This window comes from Megascapheus bottae, chromosome 8 (assembly GCF_031878675.1).
Source record: "Megascapheus bottae isolate mThoBot1 chromosome 8, mThoBot2.hap1, whole genome shotgun sequence".
Classification (NCBI taxonomy): domain Eukaryota; kingdom Metazoa; phylum Chordata; class Mammalia; order Rodentia; family Geomyidae; genus Megascapheus; species Megascapheus bottae.
The window spans coordinates 55,540,927-55,561,906 of record NC_143516.1 but is presented as its reverse complement, the minus strand read 5'-3'; the positions used below and the strand labels follow the sequence as shown (position 1 = coordinate 55,561,906).

Below are 20,980 nucleotides of genomic sequence, written 5' to 3'. Positions count from 1 at the left end.
AATGAGATCTTTAAAAAAATCAAGGGGCCTAACTCCAACTTCTAGGACATGCCTGTGCAGTCCAGAGAAGTGAAGATTGGGCTAGGAGCAAAAGATTAACTTAGGAGCCACAACTAAGTCACTGATTTTCTGACTTGCAAGCTATTTGGATTTTGAAAATCCAATGTTAGATTTATTATTGCAAAAATCTTTGGTGATTGTTATCTGATATATTGTATATATGCTTGGTTATTAAAAACTGGATAGGGGGGAGGAAAATGGGAACCATGACATGAGAAAGGGTATCAATGTATGTGAAGCACCTTCACCAAGACAATAGCCCTGAGTCTTGAAGGGAAATGGGAAAACTCTTGTGCCAAACAGGAAAGTATGAATCCAGATCTGATGTTCAATTAGGGAGATAATGGTACTGAAGTTATGTAAAAAGTTACTATTCCTGGGAGAAATGTTCTATGCATATTGAAAATGATTTTGTGTACATATGTAGTTTTCAATGAAATTTTCCATAATAAAACAAGTTGGCATGTACTCAGATATTTAGGGAACATGGTTGTCACTTGGATACAGCTAGAATCTAACAATTGTGGCAAGAGCTACTGGTAAGCTTTCAACCCTCAATACACAAGTATGTCCTATCTCCCCACATCCCACAATCAATTATCTGCAATACTGAGAAATTGACAGTCTCTATCCAACTATTTTTTTCCCCCTGCTTCTAAAAGCAGACTTGCCTACTTTAAGGTCATGGTGTGTGGTAACCAATGTTCTCAGATACTACTAATGGGACTGAAAAACTGCCTGGGGATCTTAGGCAAAGTCTACACCAATGAAATACAATTACCTCAGTCACCAAGAAAGCATACTTTCTTTTACCAATTGGGTCAAATATAAATGTACACATCTCAGTACATTTAGGATTGGAGTTAATAAATGGAAATACATTAAAATTCAATAGAAACCACTTCCTTGTTTCAGGTTTAGTGTAAGAAAGCTATGTAGCTGTGTTTGGAAACTATGCATGGAAAGTGAGTTACACTTGCCAAATCATGCTTTCACCTATTAAGTTCTTTTGGAGGGAGAAGAACAATATTCTATTTACTGACAACTTTAGTGATTCTATAGCAGGAGCCAGGAATGGCCTAGTGGTAGTGCTTTCCTATCATGTGGGAAGCCCTGGGCTCAATTCCTCAGTACCACACACACACACAGAAAACCAGATGTAGTACTCAAGTGGCAGATGGCTAGCCTTGAGAAAGCTCAAGGGCAGCACCCAGGCCCTGAGTTCAAGCGCCAGGACTGTCCAAAAAAAAAAAAAAATTAAGATTCTATAGCTGCTTATGTGAATGTATTATCATACAGTAAGTTACAGAAGAAATTGCAAGTTTCTTTGTAAATCTTACCAAACAATGAAGAGATCACTGATTGCTAGAAACACTTACATTTAAAACACTTGCTTTATTCAAATACTACCCTCTGTACATTTAAAAAAAACTCTGAACAGAAGTAAATGTTTTATTCTTCGAACTAAATTCCAGTACTACAAGGGCAGTAAAACAATGATACACTTGGGGGTGGGGGGAGGAGATGCAGCAATAAACATTTTTTTAAAAGACTGATAGAATAAATAAAACTACCAAAAAAAATCATATAAACTCATTTTTGAAACCCCAGAAAGTCCTGGAATACAGAAATGCCCTCCTTCACAATTTCATAGGAAGCACTGTAGGCTATTTGCTTAATATTGTCTTCAGATTACATTCTAAATTATTAATAACTGGTTACAGCTTGGTTGTAGTGCACAATTAAAATCACACTAACTTCATCTCAAGTGCCATTCTACAGTTTTATTTACACAACCAGTGAAGGGCATGTTCTCAATACCAGCTTTAATCCTTTTCAAACACATTACTATAAGAAGCCAAATTGTAATGATACAGCAAAAGAGGCCACTGGTATTAATACAGGTAGCAAAGGTCCACATCCAGGTGGTACTGACATCAGGGAAATTTCCAAAACCAGTTGCTGCTGCCTAAGAGTGGTTGCCACTGACGAAAGCTTGAAGACACCTGTATTCACAGGAGGTATATTGCCATGGCTGCATGTCATAATCAGGACTTCCTGCTACAACCAACAAGGAACAAGGCAGCCCACAATTGCAGTGACGTGATTCATGAGACATCTAGAGGAGAAAAGGAAAAATCAGTGCATTGAACTGATCAAAATGCCAGCATATTCAAAGCAAAACTCAAACCTACCAGACACCAATTGTATTTTCCCTAGCCACTGAAGTAACTACCAGGAATCCTTGCTTGTGCTGCTTATTTCCTCCAGGCTTTTGCTTCCATGACTGTTAAATTCTCTTCTTGAATTTGAAAGTATTTCCTCCTTAATGCTACCTTGTTTGCAGAGTACAAGTCAAAGATCAAATACTTACAACTAGCAGGCTGTTCCCCATATCGTCGCATTATTTGATCGTGCGTAAACTTCACAAATGCATCATATTGTTCTAGAAATAAAAGTACACATCAGTCATATGACTTGCAAAATACTTTCTCTAATATATTTAACCTAGACAACACTCTGAAAATGTAAGGAATAGTCTAAGCAGATACTTTAGCCATACCCAAGACCGTAGTAATAAGCAAAATGAAAAGAGCACTGAGTTTTTAGTCAGGATAAGAGACAGTCAATGATCCACAAAAAAAAAAGTAATTTGCCTTAAAATCCCAAAGAAAAGTCTTTGGAGTTAACTGCACAGCTCAGTGTTGATATATAATCTAAGGTTTAGTTCAAATGCCTTCATGATTTAGTCCAATGCATGCTGGGTATCATTTCTTTACTAAGAATGAAAAGCACAAGGCTTGCATTACAACTTCAGCAAGGTACCTGTGACTCATGCTTGTAATCCTAACTACTCAAGTGACTGAAATCTGAGGATCCAGGTTCAAAGCCAGACTGGGAAGGAAAGTTTAGGAGGCTCTTAGCTCCAATTAACTACAAAAAAAAAAAAAAAAAACCTGGAAGTAGGGCTGTGGTGTAGTTCAGATGGTAGTGATAGCACAGAGCAAAAATGTTCAAGGAGAAGCCTCAAGACTGGAGGGGGGGTGGTTCTTTCTACTGTGAAACTTTATTCTAATGCCAACTTACTGAATGCAACAATCAAAAACAAAATACCTATACCTTAGCAGATGTCACAAAAATGATACATAAGGAAGCAAATTCTGTTGCCTACATGGACATCTTGTTTTAAGGTGTTAAGGGTCAAAACTGCTAGGCATCACTAATAGCTGTAATCCCAGCTACTGGGAGGCTGTGTTCTACACGACTACAGTTTGGTGCCAACCCAGGAACAAAGCTTGGAACTCCTCAATCCAACTAGTTGGGCAGGGCACAGTGTACCCATCATCCCAGCTTCATTAAAAAGCACATAGTATATGTTTTATTTCATAAATTAATATGTATCTGATATACAAACCTTCAGCCTAATTTTGATTAGTGCCAGTGATTGTATAGATTCCCTTCTTGAACACTTGTTTGTTAAACATGTCATTTGAAATGAGATGTAAAAATCAAAAAAAAAAAAAAAAAGCATATAGCAGGAGAATCTTGGATCACGGCATGGCACTGGCCATGGGTCAGTAACAGAACACCTGCCTGGGAAGTTCAAACCCCAGTACCACCTAAATGAGTATACCAAGAATGGAAAAGCTTATAATATGATGGTATAAAATAATATCTATTGACATGAGGTCCAAAAAATGGAAACAAAACTTTTTTGTTGTTGTCTTTTTTATCTGTCTTTGGGAAAGCAATGGCGGTGCAGAAATAGAGGGACAAAGGATGAACAAATACAGCAACAGTGCTCATTACACACTTGAAAATAGGACATGTGGGTGAGGATGGGAAGGAGTGACTGGGAGGACGTGGGAAGGGTGACATTGTGAAGAAAAGAAATGTACCCTTTACCCCTCTGTACATTATCTTAAAAAAATTTTTTACTAAAAGTTTTAGACAATAATATGTCTTATTAAGGTGGGGGGATTCTGATCAAATTAGCACACATAATTTTACTTACTATACTTAAACAGTATTTTTTAATAATGAGTTCCATAGCTAATACTCTAAAATGATATACACACTGACAATTTCAGGTGTCTTCAGTGATGGCAAGGTTATCATGAAAGTCTAAAATTCTGTAATGCAGGTGAGTAAACAGCTAAAGTTAATTTTTAGCTAAGGATTATTTACATAAAAAGAAAAATAAAGTTCCTTAATACTGCTATGATCTTACATGAATAAGTTACTGAACGAGGTCTGAGCTTAAAGAAAGTTGAAAATGGGCACCCATGGATCACACCTGTAAACCTAGCTATTGGGAGGCTGAGAACTGAGGATCACATTCAAAGCCAGCTTAGGCAAGAAAGTCTATGAGACTCTTATCCCCAAGTCATCACAGAAAAAGCCATAAGTGGCACTGTGTCACAAATGGTAGAGAGACTGCCTTGAGCAATAAGGAGCTCAGGGACAGGACAGGGCCCAGGCAAGAGTTCAAGCCCCAGGAATAGTGCAAAAGGAAAAAAATTGAACTGAAATCCTCCTCTGATAAGAAGTATATGTCTGGGACACTTATCTCTTACCTGCAAGTTTTGTGTTCAGTATTTCTTCATACTCTTCTCGAACTTTCTCTTCACGTTCTTTCAACAAACGTTCACAGATCATTCCAACTTGCCGTAGAGTAAATAAGGGCTGTTCTTTTTTCAATGGTGAAGATGCTGCAGATGAAGTCCCTATGTATAAAACAGAAACAGCACTTCATTTAGAACCATGATATAAATCATTCTTTTTTCTTTGGTTTTGTCATGGGGCTTAAATTCTGGGTTGGGTATTGTCATTGAGCTATTCAGCTGAAGGCTAGTGCTCTACAACTTGTGCCATAGCACCACTTTCCAGTTTTCTGGCGGTTTAATTGGAGATAAAGTCTCATGAACTTTTTTGTGCCCAGGCTGGCTTTGAACTGTGGTCCTCAGATATATCAGCCTCCTGAGTAGCTAGGATTACAGGCATGAGCCTGTGCCTGGCTATAAATAATTTTCTAAATATAAAAGGTCCATTTGGATCTTTTCACTGTTAATATAAAAGCATTTTGGGCTGGGAGTTTGGCCTAGTGGTAGATGCACGAAAACCTGGGTTCAATTCCTCGGTACCACATACACAGAAGAAAGCTGGAAGTGGTGTTGTGGCTCAAGTGGTAGAGCTCTAGCCTTGAGAAGAAGTCCAAGGACAGTGCCCAGGCCCTGAGTTTAAGCCGCACAACTGACCAAAAAAAAAAAAAAAAAAGGCATTTCCATCATTTTTAGTCACAAGATTTCCCAGAAGTCCTAAAACAGGTTTAATAAAACTTCTATAAAACCAAGATGGGGTGGGGGGGGAGGGTAATGGGGATCAAGACATGTGAAGGGTATCAATATGTGAATTAATACACCTTCTATCTGGCAAATATCATGTAACCCTTTTATTACAATAAAAAATAAAAAAAAACTTCTATAAGCCTGTGACTCGAATATAGCAAGTAATTAAGTTTAAGGGGGAAAGTCTGAAGAGTATGCTAGAGTCCCACTCTAGCACACTCTTACCATAAACTGTGTAACTGACTAGTCTGCAAGTTTTTCTAGACATACAAAAAAAAACCTTCTTGCTATAAACATAAGCCAATCACTGGTAGCTCACACCCATAATCCTAACTACTCAGGAGCTTCAAGATCAGAAGAATGCAAGACTGCAATTAACGAAAAGAAACAAGGCTGGAGGAAGAAATCAAGTGGTAGAGTGCCAGCCATGAGCAAGACAAGAAAGTCTAAGTGCAAGTCTGAGACCAAACCTCATGGGAGAGGCAGTATAGCACAAACCCTTTGAAAAGATATTCTAAAGAACACTGGGGCCAGTAGTTTGGCCTAGTGGTACCCGGGTTTGATTCATTGATACCACATACATAGAAAAAGCTGAAAGTTGGTGCTGTGGCTCAAGTGGTAGAGCACTACCCTTGAGAAAGCCCAAGGACAGTGCTCAGACCTCGAGTTCAAGACCCAGGTCTGACAAAAACAAAAAAATACTGGAATCTAGATACTCATTGATAAAGAAGCATAACCGATTCTGTTTTAAACAGTGATCATTGTCGGTAGTGGTTCATGCCTGTAATCTTAGCTACTCTGAAGGCTGAGATCTGAGGATCAAGGTTCAAAGGTAGCCTGGGCACAAAAGGACCTGAGACTCTTATCTCTAATTAAGCTCTAGAAAACAGGAGGTGGGGCTTGGCTCAAGGGTGGGGTGGTATCCTTGAGCTGAAGAGCTCAGGGTCAGGGCCCAGGCTGACCCTCCCCCCCCCATAAAAGGATCTCAATTTCCAAAGTAATGTACTTAGACTCACCTAGAAATTAAGTGCAAGACTGAGTGTTTACTCAAAATTATATACTCCAAACTCTTAACAGTTTCATACTGTCACCACATTAAGTGTCTAAGAGCAACTCTGTACCAAGGCAGTTTCCATATTTATGTCTATTTCACTGAATTAGCAGTATTACTTCAGTACATATCTACTTGAAATTTATCAGTATTACTTAATATTACTAAATATTATTTTCATGTACACCAGGTAGAAATTTTTAGAGAAATACTATTTTGTAGCAGTAACTTTTAAGACACTAAGCAATTCTATTAAAAGTTTATGGAATGCTAAGTACACTGAGAAACTAATTCATGAGCAAAGACTTGAGAGAAGTTCATTTTTGCTCCTCTGAATTCTTTTTTTTTCCTAGCAGCTTTGTTTTTGGTTATCTATACTGTTTTGTAAAAATATCTTGACAATCAAGACCTAATATTCAACACTAAAATTGATTCAGAATCCTTAAAGATTGCTAGTGTCAATAGTCACCTGGTATACCTCAGTGCATCAAAGAAGGTATTTTGAGCTTCTAAAAACAAAATTCCCAGCTTAAGAACATCTGCCATTCATCTTTTTGAGCACTTAGGATTATGACGGCCATCTATACAATATTACTGTCTAAAGTATCTTAAATGCACAAGCACACATTCATTTGCTATCAACTGCTTTTTGGTGTTCATTTTGGTTTGTGTATTTGCTGTTACTCTTCTCTGCACTAGCTCCTTTATAACCTGCATAGCTGGGAATAGTTATAACTATTCATTAGAACTGAGTCTGCTACAATAAAGTACAGCACACCATTAGACCAAAACTACTAAAGATTATCTCAACTTGTTTTCAAATTACCAGCTTTTTGTAAAGATTGCTAGTTAAACTGATCTTCAAAGAAGTGAACATACATCACAAACATGGTAACTTCAGTTTCCTGCTAATATAGTCAACCTTCCCTTGGCATGCTTTACCCTCTCATACATTCTCATTCCCCAAACTGACAGGAGTACTACAGTAGTTTTTTTGTTTGTTTTTGGTGGCTTGAACTAGGCCTGAGCATTGTCCCTGAGCTCTTGAGCTCAAAGCTACTGTCTTACCCCTGGGGCCTGTCCCAAGCTTTTCAGCTCAAGGCTACCACCCTACCCTTGAGCCAAGCCCCACTTCCCACTTTCTGGAGATTAACTGGAGATAAAGAGTCTTAGGTCCTTTTGTGCCTAGGCTGGCTTTGAACCTTGATCCTCAGATCTCAGCCTCCTGAGTAGCTAGGATTACAGGCATGAGCCACTGCGGCTACTATAGTAGCTTTGAGCAACTTTATATTCCCTGATCTAATATCTGGCTTTGAATTTTTTTTTCATTCTGCCAGGTTTTCCTGTCCTTGTTGAGAGGGAAGAAATCAAATGCTAACACAAGACAAACCAGATTTGCTATAGACATGTCTTGATTGACTGTTCTTTTTCAGTTAAGAAGTTCCAAGCTTTCCCATTCAAATAGTACTTGTTTTTCCACCTTAAATAGTTTATTTGAAAACCACTCCCTCCAAAAGGTAGTTAAGACTAGATACAGAATAAGAAAGTCCCTTTTAGAAATCCAGCCCAATAAGACAGGTGACAGGTGAAAGGTGTTAAGTAGTATACAGAAATACTTCTATAAATCTTGTAAAAGCAGGATTCAGTAGAAAAGAAGCAAAATTTAGTGCTGTAATTTTTTTTTAATGGAGGCTACAAATAATAGTCCTTATACCATGTCTACTGATTTATCTTTGGTGGGAATCCAAATAATGACTACTTATTTCGTCTTATATTTTTAAGGTATAATACATTACTTATATATAGGATTTTTTTTAACTCATAGGAGTTTAAGTGACTGAAGGCATTTGGAGTGCATTTTTATTAAGTTATTACCTGGTGAAGCTGGTCCACTGAGGAGAAATGCATGTGGCTGTGCATCAGAACTACAACCTGGATCTGTCTGCTGGAAACTAGTTTCTAAATGTCTTCTCTTCTGCATTCGTTTATACTCTTGTTTTATGTTGTACAGAATTTGTTCTAAAAGAAAAAAGAAATGCTTAAAATTTAGCAAAGTACAAGCTTTCACATCATCAATTATTTAGGAGAACCAATATATCCAAAATCATTCCCTTTAAATGGCACACTAAAACTCACATTCTGTGAGGAGTCTTTCAGCAAAATGAGGGTAACTCAATCACCTGGGATTCAACTATTCAATAATCAGTTGCACATTGACTAGCAAAAAAATTAAGCATTTCATTCACAGTAATGGCCAGGAAGTCTGAACTAAAACACAAATTTTACTCAGATTCTTATGTCACAATATATATTCATTACATATGTAACTACTAAACAGGTATTTCAAAGCCCATAAATAATTAGAAAAAAAGTAGGATCCTATGTATTATTCAACAACATACCAGTAAGAAGTGACTGTAAGTCTACCAAATGACAAAATAGATGTCAACTAAGGTTCAACTGAGTTTAATGGTAATGGATATGACCAAAGAGTCCAGCCTTAACAGACAAGCATTCTGAATCTTGAGGGAAAAATCCATGAAGTTAATTAGTATGTAACAGGTCCTCTCAATAAGTAGGAACCACTATACCACACCAATTATCTCTAACCACAACCACTAAAACAGGGTATCTTTTAAGCCAATGTGATTCACTTTGAAAAGATTTTTAAATCAGAACAGCTACAGAATGCCTGCCGGAGGTGTCCATTCTCCCTTCGAGCTTTCTCACTACCAGTCTCAAGCACTCAATTTGTAAAAATTTATATCCCAAGCCTAATCCAAATCAAAATTAAACAAAAACAAAAAAGCAGTAATGGGTAATAAAAACTATTTAAAAATTTAGTGTAGTGAACAATGATGCTTTAAGAACTAAAAACTTTGTACACAAAAAAAACCTATGTGTAGCAATAAACCTATTGTCTTTTTCTTAATTTCCCTAGGGGAATTGCAGAATTCTTGAGGTATTTAACTAATTCCTTGAAATATTTAAGTACTGCCAATATTTTAAGTATTGCCAATTTCATTCCTGTAAGTGGATTACACATTTATACAAAAAAATAAATATGGTCAAGAGCTCCACTCTAATCAGTAGCTGCTGGGAAGCTGAGATCCTAGGATCTAAGTCAATATGGGTAAACAAATCCAAGAGACTAATGTCCAGTTAACTATCAAAAAGCAGGAAGTGAAGGTATGGCTCAAGTAAGTGGCAGAGCACCAGAAAACCTGAGCAAGAGTGAGAGGCCTTCAAGTCCCAATACCACCACACACACACACACACACACACACACACACACACACACACACACACACACACACACACACACAAAGGTAAAACTCACACACACACACACATACACACAAAGGTAAAACTATTTGGGAACCAGGAGCATAGCCTAGTGGTATCATGCTTGCCTAGCATGCATGAAGCCTTGGGTTCTATTCCTTAGTACCACATACGATAAAAAAGCTGAAGTGGTGCTGTGGCTCAAATGGCAGAGTGCTACCTTTGAGAAAGCTCATGCCCTGAGTTCAAAGCCCCAGGACTGGCCAAAAAAAAAGCTATTTTAATTGTTATATAAAAAAATGGCTATGTGTATAAAAATGTGAATAAAATACAATAATTATGCTTTGCAATGATTAACTTCATGTATGCTGCATCTACTAGTAAAATTCCCTTTTTTATACTTATTCATTATGTTAATACACATATGAACAATTAATTTGTCCATTCTTCTACTATGAATGAGGAATGGACATTTGTTTCCAACTTGGGACTATGATTAATATGCAAGCACTAGTCTTGGGTATGTGTTTTGTTTTCGGAGCAAGTTCTAGGGCTTGAAATAAGGGCAGGTCCTGTCCCTCAACTTTTTTGCTCAAGACATAAGCCATATTAGAGACTGTATGGGCTGACTTAAACTGTGATCCTCAGATCTCAGCCTATGGCACTATAAGCATGAGACACTGGTGCCTGACTTTGCCAATTTTACTTTGTAAGAAACTGCCAAACTATGTTCCAGAATGATTTTGCCACTTGGCATTTCAACTGCCTAACCGCATGAAAATTCCAGCTGTTCCACATCCTTGCCAACACATGATACTGTCAATAAAAGAGCTGAAGAATTCTGAATTACCTGTACTGGTTTTCACATTTAATATGATGCAACAATCTCATCTATGTCACAGTGTACCCTCAAATGTTCGATACCAGTAACATGTGACCATCATCATGCAGTAAATGGTACAATTTAACTTGGTCACCAGCAACAAACTAGAAGGGTCAAGCCTCAACTTATTTCACTTCATGGATATGAGCAGTTTGGAAGTTTATCCAAGTAATGTCCCAATATTCCACAGTACAGAATAAAAAATACAGAACATATCCAACTCAAACTGCTATCATATTACATTGGCTGTATATATAGGCCTTCTCAGTTTCTTGTAAGCTAGAGCTAACTACCTTTCAACAATTGACATTTCAAGTATTTAATTTCAAGAATGTATATGAGTATTGTCCATTAAAGAAAAATAAAATTCAAATAAAGCTTCATGTGTATTATGAGTCAAATATTCCAGTTTTAACCAGATAGCCATCATGACACTTAAGACTGAATTTTTTTTTTTTTTGGTTGGTCATGGGGCTTGAATTCTGGGCCTGGGCACTATCCCTGAGCTCTTCAGCTCAAGGCTACCCACTTGGACTGATTATTTAGAGCAAAGTAATTATTTTCCAGCCAAGCCAAATCACAAATAACTGTATAAACCTTTTGTACAATCCTAAAATCTACATCATTCTTCTGCCATTAAATACTAAGTGAAAGTAATAGCCAATTCTGAATCATGGCATTTTTCAATCCCAAATTTAATAAATGCCATTAAGAATGCTAATAAAAATTCTCCTCTTAGTAGGTCAGAAATACAAGTAAAGTCAGCACTTATTCTTTCAGAATATTTTGCTTTTTATTTTTGTTGGTCATGGGGCTTGAACTCTGGGCCTGAGCACTGACCCTGAGCTCTTTAGCTCAATGCCAGCACTCTACCACTTGAGGTCCACTTGAACCACGGGACCAATTTCAGTTTTCTGGTGGTTAACTGGAGATAAGAATCTCATGGACTTAGGCGCTTAGTGGTAGAGTGCTTGCCTAGCATGCACCAAGACTGGGGCTTGATTCCTCGGTACCACATACAAAGAAAAAAGCCGGAAGTCGTTGCTGAGGCTCAAGTGGTAGAGCTCTAGCCTTGAGAAAGCCCAAGGACAGTGCTCAAGCCCTGAGCTCAAGCCCAGGACTGCCCCCCCCCCCAAAAAAAACTCTCATAATTGGGAACTGTTCCCAACTTTACAAACCAGCTATTTTCCCAGGAACATGTTTAGAAACCAAAATACTTCTTATTGTTCTGCATGAAGAACCCATAAGAGCCCAACACAGTGGTTCACACCTGTAATCCTAGCTACTCAGGAAGCTGAGATCACAGTTCAAAGCCAGCCCAGGCACTAAAGATCATGAGACACTTATCTCCAACTAGTCACTAGAAAAGGGGAAGTGGGGCTGTGTCTCAAGGAGTAGGGTGGTAGCCTTGAGCTGCTACTCAGGAAGCTGAGATCGCAGTTCAAAGTCAGCCAGACACTAAAGATCATGAGACACTTATCTCCAACTAGTCACTAGAAAAGGGGAAGTGGGGCTGTGGCTCAAGGAGTAAGGTGGTAGCCTTGAACTGAAGAGCTCAGGGATAGTGCCAGGTCCAGAAGTCAAGCCTCATGTGCCACCAAAAAAAAAAAAAAAAAAAAAAAAAACGAGCCCTAGGAACAAAGACTTGCTAAGAGCTATCTGATTAAAAGGATGGACTGATGGCTTTAAATTCACTGTTATATATCCAACTTGAATGTGTAACAAATTACAACAGCAGTCAATATGTAGCTATAATGTTAACTCTTATCTGGATTAACATGAATCTTAATAAGCACAATTCAGTTGTACATAATTACATACACTAAGGTACCTACAGTAATTTAAAGCAACTGGTCTCTTAAGTTTACATCATATAACATTTGTTGCATATGAGGTATTGATTTATATACCTACAGGAGGAAAAAAGCAATAATGATACAAAGTCAACTATATTATTTTATTACCAATGTTTGAAATAAAGTACTCCATTTGTTAAGGCCCTGCAGGTAATAATTTTTGCAAACTGCACAATGAATTTCACTTGTGTAAACAGTTTAACAATTCTCAAAACACAGATGGATTCTCTATATCTAATAAGCTCCAGTTTCTACTACACCAAGAGGATATGCAAACCTTGTTGCTTTTGTCATAAAGCTCCTTACTATTTACAGATATCTTCTGAAGTACTTTATAAGCTAGTTTTGGGGTTTTTTGGCTTTGTTTTACTTTTTATCATGGGGCTTGACCTCAGCCTGGGCGCTGTCCCTGAGGGTCAAGGTTCAAAGCCAGCTCGGACTTTTATCTCCATATTATTCCACCAGAAGAGTGGAAGTAGTGCTGTGGCTCAAAGTAGTAGAGCACCAGTCTTGAGCAAAAAAAATCCAAGGGACAATGTCAAGACAATCCTAGAAGGCAAAAACTATAATGTTCACATTACCAAAAAGGAGAAAAACAAGACACTAGCTCACTGCCCTATTCTGAAAGGCCAGTCTACATTACAATAATTTAGATTTTGGGGGCTGGTAATGTGGCTCACAGGTAGAGTGCTTGCTTAGTATGACTAAAAGCCCTGGGTTCAATTCCACAGTACCAAATAAACAGAAAAACCTGGAAATGGTGCTGTGGCTCAAGTACCTAGAGCAAAGAAAGTTCAGTAATGGTGCCCAAGCCCCAGGATTGGCATATGGGAGTGTGTGTGTGTGTGTGTATGCATAGGGGCGTGTCGTACATGCACACACACAAAGGTTTTTAATGTTGAGAAAAGTAGATCCTAGAAATTTAAGATTGTCATATTCAAAGCTTGTATAAGTGAAAATATAAATTAATATCGTAACACAGCATTAGTACATCTCAGGATTTAGGACATAAAATTAATACTGTAGGATTTTAAAGGTAAAAACATGGAAGTTCTATTAAAAACTAAACTACATCCTGAGTTACTTTTCTAGTGCTACGTTACATACCTCACCACCACCACCACCGACCTTTTTAAAAATTCTACTTTCACAAAGGATTACAAAACCTATCTATCATATACGGTAAAATTCTGGCCAGTATCTAAAATACCAAGGCTAACAAATGAAAATACATTAGGATTTTAAATTACCTTCATGGAGCCCCTGTTCGCTGTAACTACATCATTCATCTGGGGAAAAATCTGCTATAACTTAAATTATTTAATTCTCTAAAAATAAAACCAGAATTTTTTATATTTTCTCCTCAAAACTTTATAAAAAGTTTTTAAGTAATACTTTAAATGAGTACACTATTAGCTAGTATATGCCTATCATCCAGAAAGAGGGTGAATATTGACAATGTCCCAAAAGGTCTTCTATTGCAGCATTTGTATCCTAACTCATTTGTATCACAATTTTCTCCTAAAATGTCACAAGTTCTAAATTGTTGCAAAACAGCCTAAAACCATATTATTCTCCATTTTAAGTACCAATATCCAAGTTAGGAAATGCCAACACTTGAATGCTAAGAAAACGTTACATCTTAAAGCTTTGTGATGGAGCATTCCTATGAGAGAAGGTAACACTAACACTAAAAATTCAGGAGGCAGCCTTGCTCAAGAGTCAGTACTAGCAACACTATTGCTAATGGTTCATTAATCAGTTGTTTTTAGAAAGTTACATTAAGGTAAGATGAGTTCTACAATTCCTACACTCAGCAATATAATTAGGCTTGAATAGTATTTCCATTATTCATACCTTTTTCAAGATGGGTAGTGTTATCAAAAGCAAGAAATTCACTGTGGTGGCTGGGAATATGGCTAAGTTAGAGTGCTTGCCTAGCATGCATGAAGCCCTCAGTTGGATTCTTTAGAAGCACATAAACAGAACAAGCCCAAAGTGGCTGTGGCTCAAGTGGTAGAGCATTAAAAAAAAAAAAAAAAAAAAAGCTCAGAAAAAGTGCCCAGGCCCTGAGTTCAGGCCCCGCCCCTGGCCTAAAGAAAGAAAGGAGGGAGAGAGAGAGAGAGAGAGAGAGAGAGAGAGAGAGAGAGAGAGAGAGAGAGAGAGAGAGAGAGAGAGAGAGAGAGAGAGAGAGAGAGAGAGAGAGAGAATTGACTGGTTTTACCCATGCAGAGAAATTAATTCTGTTGGTCAAAAAGAACTAAGGATACTAAGGACAGCGAACTGCAAAACTCATAAAATGATGGTTGCCTACTTTAGTTAAAATTTAAGGTAACTGAAAATAGCTACCCCATTCTCTAGTTTTATGAATCAGCTAGCCTCATTCTCTGGTTTTAGGAACCAGCTATCCAAGGAGGGCAACTTAATGTTATCCCACTTTAATACCACCTTTAAGGAGGTGTTTTCATAGTAATATGTATATAACATTTTCTGACAACAATGATACAAATACTGCAATGACAGATTTAAAACAATGTAAGAAAAGACTTAAAATAATGTTTTCATAGGAAAAATATACAAAACTAGATACTTCTATTGAATGTCTATTTTCAACTTCTCAAAAGTGCTTTCATCCTGGGCTGGCAGTTTGGCCTAGTGGTAGAGTGTTTGCTGAGCATGCTGGAAGTCCCAAGTTCGATTCCTTGGTACCACATACATAGAAAAAAGCCAGAAGCGGTACTGAGGCTCAAGTGGTAGAACTCTAGCCTTGAGAAAGTCCAAGGACAGTGCTCAGGCCCTGAGCTCAAGCCCAGAACTGGTACCAAAAAAAAAAAAAAAAAAAAAAGTGCTTTTACTCCTGGCTCCACTCAATATTCACTAAGAAAAATACACCTGAGTAACACATATTGTATTATTTTTCCTGTACAGCCATTTTGGAACTGAAAAAAATTATTCTCCTTTATATCTCATATTATGTCTGTATGGGGCAACTATGGAAGTTAGCTGCAACGATACCTACCCAAAGAGAGCCTAACCTCTCAAATCTAGGCATCTACCCTATGGCTACCCTATGCATTTCTATGCTCAAATTAAGTTTCATTCTTCTACCCGCTCCTCCCAAAAAACCTTCAAAGGTGAGTACAACTGCACTCTTCTTTAAGAGCCATAAACTTTTCAATCACAGGGCTGAGTATGCAACACAAAATCAGGCTCACGCTATACAAGCCCTCCCCCACTGACCTTCACCTCAGTCTCATCTTACAGGATTCTTCAATAATTCATGGCACTACATCATCCTAAATATCAGTTTTAAAATCCACAGTACAAAGTGAAGAAAAAGGTGGCATTGTCTAAAAAAGAAATGTACTTATTACCCAACTGATGAAATGGTAAACTCTGTACAACAGCTTAACAACAAAATTACAGTTAGCTTAGTAACAACAAAATTACTTTTTTTTTTTTTTTGCCAAATCCAACTTAACAGCTGCCTAAATAACCACACCAATAAAAAAAATTAAAACCCACTTCTGGCTCAATACAAATGATATCTGAAGTGAGATGCTGCCTGCTCCAACAGACATCTCATTTGTTTGCCTAGAACCATTTATAATTCCTGTAAGTCAGCCGGTGTCTCCATTTGCAGACATGCATCAATGTCTAGTGAACAATCTATGTTCCTGTAAACTCTTTCCCATTCACAAGCTGTGGCTTCCATTTTTAATGGCTAGCTTCCAGCAGATACAATGGAGCTCTTACAAAAGAATTTAACTCTTCATCCAGCTCAATTTCTATGGCAAATGGATCATGATAGCAAGCCATATATTAATTATCGCAAGCCATAAACAACGTATATTGTTAATTTACTAGTAAACTCACACAAAAGCATTGACATCCACAAAAGGTTCTCTTCATCAGTCCATTAATTCTCAGAACAAGTATAAAAACAATGTGCTGGATTTGACTGACAGTCTCTTGTAATGTCACATAAATATCTTGGTTTTATTAAACAACTTTTTCTTGGGAATATCACGACAATGTCTGGGCTAAATGATAATATCATAGATTCTTCAAAAAATGAGTAAAGACAGAACACTTTGAATTTGTTTTCAACTAATTTGCCAAGGTAAGTATTTTTCTGCAGTTACTAGATGCATTCATTTCGCCAACCATATTTATGCTTCTCTCCCCAGACCAATTTTCATTCATAATCCACTTTCACTTTTACATAGCCAGGAGAATTAAATCTCACTGTTAACACTCTTAGATCAGAGTGCACAAACTTTTTCTGCAAAAGACCAGTCAGTAAATATGATCTCTAGGACAATAGTCTGTCACAACTTTTCAATCCTATTATTATAATCTGTAGTGGACAAAACGTGAAGGGAAGAATCTCAACTCCAATTACCAGCAAAAACTAAAGTGGGCCACAAGCCTTAACAACAAAAATATCTAAGCAAGAACTCAATGACCCAAGTCCTAGCTCCACAAATAATAAGAATGAACTTAAAATGTGAAAGACATTCTCAGCTCCCAGGCTGTACAAAATCACAACCAAATTTTATCAACTCTACCCTCACCTGTTTTTTTAATCAGTAATTCAGTGTTCCAAAAAGCAGATCTGGGACACGTAGTGTGAGAGAGAGGATCCCAAAACAAGCCAAGACATAATTTTTATAATAAAGATTCCAAGTCTTAAATATATGAAAGCAAGTTACCCTTCCTTCAGTTCAATCAGTCCTTCCCAATTTAAGTTGCAACAACTTGAAAATATTGATTTAAGTAAGAACAGCCATTTAAGTAAAACTTTGGAATTTTCCTGGAATGATCAAAGTAACAATAAAACCCTTAATACAGATGTCTAAGTTCCTGAAGCTACCAAGAAGCGATAACTTAAGCTATACCACCAAAACAAACTAGTACTAGTACTCAAAAAACATTGACAAAGGGGCCAAGAGTCTGACCTAGTGGTAGAGTGCTTGCCTAGCATGCACCAAGACCGGAAGTGGTGCCGTGGCTCAAGTGGTAGAGCTCTAGCCTTGAGAAAGTCCAAGGACAGTGCTTGGGCCCTGAGCCCAAGCCTAGGACAGGCAAAAACAAACAAACAAACAAAATTTGACAAAACTGTAGACCATACATGCTCTGAAAAATTTCATTTCTTGAGTTTTTAAATTATTTAAACTTTGAGGACCATTAAGTCTGGCCTCTACAGTGCTTGCCTAGCACGCACAAAGATCTGGGTTTGCTTCCTCAATATCATATACATAGGAAAATGTCAGAAGTAGCGCTGTGGCTCAAGTGGTAGGGCTCTAGCCTTGAGAAAGCCCAAGGACAGTGCTCAGGCCCTGAGTTCAAGCCCCAGGACTGGCATTAAGTAAATAAGCATATATATATATATACATATATATATATACATATATATATATGCAATTATCTCAGTCTGCCTCAATTTAGTAAGCTACTGTTCACTTTCAATCCTACAGTTATTTTCAACTAAGGATACATGGGTATTCACTGTTATCAAACTTAGAAATCACTGTAGTTAAATATTAAAACAGGTACCTGGGACAATTATTTCCAAATCCAATAAAAGGAAAACTGGAAAGCTCTTTGATATCTGCCCAACACTGCAGCTCCCATTATGACATTATTACAAAACCATACAAGAGCACACCAAAAACTGGTCACTTACAGAAGACACATTTTCCATGTCATTAAAAATTAGTTAAACATGTATATTTCAGCCAGATGCTGGTGGCTGATGCCTGTAATCCTAGAGACTCAACAGGCTGAGATCTGAGGATCACAGTTCAAGGACTGCCCAGGCAGTAAAGACTTGCATCATTTTGCAAAAAATTGGAAGTGACAGAGCTAGCCTTGAGAGAAAAGAAAGCTCTGACCCAGTGCCCAGGCCCCTAGTTTAAGCCCCAGGACTGTTTCCCCTATCCCACCCACAGAAGTTTTTGTTTTTGTTGGTTTTGGGGGTTTTTATAGCACATTTAAATCAGAGATTTTAACTGGTTTCTGGAGTAAACATTTTAATATTCAAATTATTTGAGATAACTAATTTCTGGCAGACCCAATAAAACCTGTTAGGAAGGTGACTTTAGGTTTCAGGCTATGATCTAACTTCCAAAGAAGGTGTCAATAAATATCGTGGGAGGAAAAAAAGAAGATTTGGAAAATGTGAAATTGAATCCACTGATTTAAACTTACTTTAGTATTTTTTAAACTTATAATCTACTTTATTGAAATCAGAGGTGAGAAAAGATTTACTACAAATGTATCAATGAAATACAAATCTGAAATAGGATCCTAATTCAGTCTCTTTAAAGTGAACTTCCTGTTGTATTATAGTCAAGACTACTTTAACAGCACTGAGATATACTTTTAAGTCATAATTATAACACAACAGAGTCTCTGACCAAATTTATTGCTGCTTATAAGCTATATTAAAATGGTTTAACAGTTCTAAAATTCTAAAATGGATTAATAGTTAAGTACAGAGGCCCTGACACCATTTAGTTTTCAAAGGTAGCATTTCACCAAATAGACATACTAAAGATATCTACATAAAGAACTCATTCTTGAAACCGTTGGACATTTCTTAAAAACAAAAGCAATCATGAAAGCCTTTATAAGACAAGTAAAAACAGTGTGTCTGTAAGTTATAGCAAATTTTTAATAGCAAAAATGGTTGTGTAATGGAGACCCCAAGGATTTAGTTAATTTTAGGGAAAAAAAACTTGTGAAAAATAGAAATATGTACTTGTTACCTTAAGAAGAAAAAAAAAGCTAATGATGAGGCATTTCAAATTAAGCTAATCAAAGGCTGTTTTGTTTAATTAAGTGACTTTACCAAAGGCTCAAATGCAAAACCTTTCCACTGTACACACAAAGGAAAGAGATTTACACTTCAAATGCACAAAATCCTATCACAGGATGTGAGAACACAGATTTTAAAGTATGGTGATGGGGGGGAGAACAACACCTGGGCACACACATGCTCTCTTTACACAGCAGCCAAAAGGCATTCCTCCACATCACGTTCAGAAAACATTTCAAGATGCAAATGAACTCTCAAGTCCCTAGGAATCCGGCTTTGCTGCCTTATTATTCTCTAAGTTGTTTTCTCTCAACATACTTTGCAAGACAGAAATAAAGCATTGTCTGACAAATAATATGCAAGTCCGCAGCCCCGACTGGATTTTTTCAATAAAAGTTCCCGATTTCTCAAGGTCTAGCCGCTCCGTGTGTTCACCTCAGAGTACTCGGGAAGTGCATTCTCTTTGTTGTTGACCCTGCTAGGGAAACAGGTCTTGACTCAGCCAAAGTGGCGTTCTTGTGGGTGATTAATGACAGGCCTAGATCTCGCCCCAGTGACATCCCTCCCCACCCCCCACCCCCTCCCTCGGCACTAAAATCAGCCATGTCTGAACTGGAGGAGGGGCCGCCGGCTCGCCTCAAACCACCCAGTCCTGGAGTTAATTCTGCAATCATTCGATGATCCCGGCCAACAGATGTCGAGATCCGGGTGAAATGTGACCTTCCCTCGCCTCATTTAGGAATAATATCGCCTCCCCTGATCATTTCCGCCGGCTCGCTCCACTTACGACGGAAACACTCGAGCCCGGCGATTCCGCCCCAAGAGAAGGGACCTTCCTCTTCCCCCACGATACCGGCTAAGCCCTCCCTGCCCCCCAACACTCCCACCCCCGAATCTCAGGCCGTTCCCATTGTGTCCCACACCCCGAGAGCCACTTGAGAGAAACGGGGTTGCCCGACTTCCCGGTCAGCGAGGGGTCCCGTCGCGACCCCCACCCCGCGCCCCGGGACCCCGCCGCCCCCGCCCGCCCCAAGACCCAGTCCCACCTGTGGTGAGGCGGGAGGAGACGTCGCCGAAAGGGGACGGCTCCATCCGGAGGTACTTCTGCGGCGAGGCGGCCGCGGCCGAGAAGCAGGCGGCGGTGGCCGCAGCCGCTGCCGCCGGGGAGGCGGCGGCCGAGGTGGGCGCCGACAATGGCGCACAGCGCCTCCGCTTCGGGGACGCGGGACTCAGCAGCGGGTCGAAATCCAGAGTCCTTTTCAGAGTCGCTCCACACGCCATGGCGAGGGGCGGCCGCGGCGCCCGACTCGGGCGCGGTCGGGGGAGGCAGGGAGGTTACGAGCCGGGGACTCGCCAAGCGCCCAACCGACGGGCGCAGGAGGAGCCGGTGGGTGTCGGGGCGCCCGCCGAGGATCGCGCCGCCGCCTGCGCCGCCGCCGCCGCTGCCTCCGCGGCAGGGGCAGTGGCCAGGGCCAGCCCGGGTGAGGGCGGGAGGGGCGGTGGCCGCACGCACGCCGGCCGCGTCAGGGGGGGCTCTTCCGCCTCCGCCGCCGCGGCTCCCCGGGAGAGGCTCCCGCCGCCCCGCCGTCCGTCCGTCCGGGCTCCGGAGCCTCCGAGCACAGACCGGCTCCCTTCGGAAGTCGATCGCGGTCCCGGGAGGAACGAGGCTGGAAC

General features: G+C 39.2%; 1 protein-coding gene across 1 annotated transcript; it reads right to left on the bottom strand.

Moving 5' to 3' along the window:
- Positions 1-1,498: 1,498 nt before the first annotated feature.
- On the bottom strand, positions 1,499-20,672 carry Akirin2 (akirin 2). The gene is made up of 5 exons (XM_090338450.1): positions 20,353-20,672; positions 8,335-8,478; positions 4,638-4,787; positions 2,435-2,506; positions 1,499-2,179 (listed from the first exon to the last, which is right to left on the bottom strand). Exons 1-5 carry the CDS (start codon positions 20,585-20,587, stop codon positions 2,169-2,171), a joined length of 612 nt encoding a protein of 203 aa, XP_090194576.1. The 5' UTR covers positions 20,588-20,672; the 3' UTR covers positions 1,499-2,168.
- Between the last annotated feature and the right edge of the window lie 308 nt (positions 20,673-20,980).

Bases quoted from the DNA above. Each gene is read 5' to 3' on its own strand.
- Akirin2 (XM_090338450.1), bottom strand. From the start codon at position 20,587: ATGGCGTGTGGAGCGACTCTGAAAAGGACTCTGGATTTCGACCCGCTG. The intron at 8,479-20,352 runs GTGGGACTGGGT...TTTTTCTTTTAG, and splicing joins CTCCTCCCGCCTCACCACAG to AACAAATTCTGTACAACATA. The intron at 2,507-4,637 runs GTAAGAGATAAG...TTTTATTTCTAG, and splicing joins ACTGAACACAAAACTTGCAG to AACAATATGATGCATTTGTG.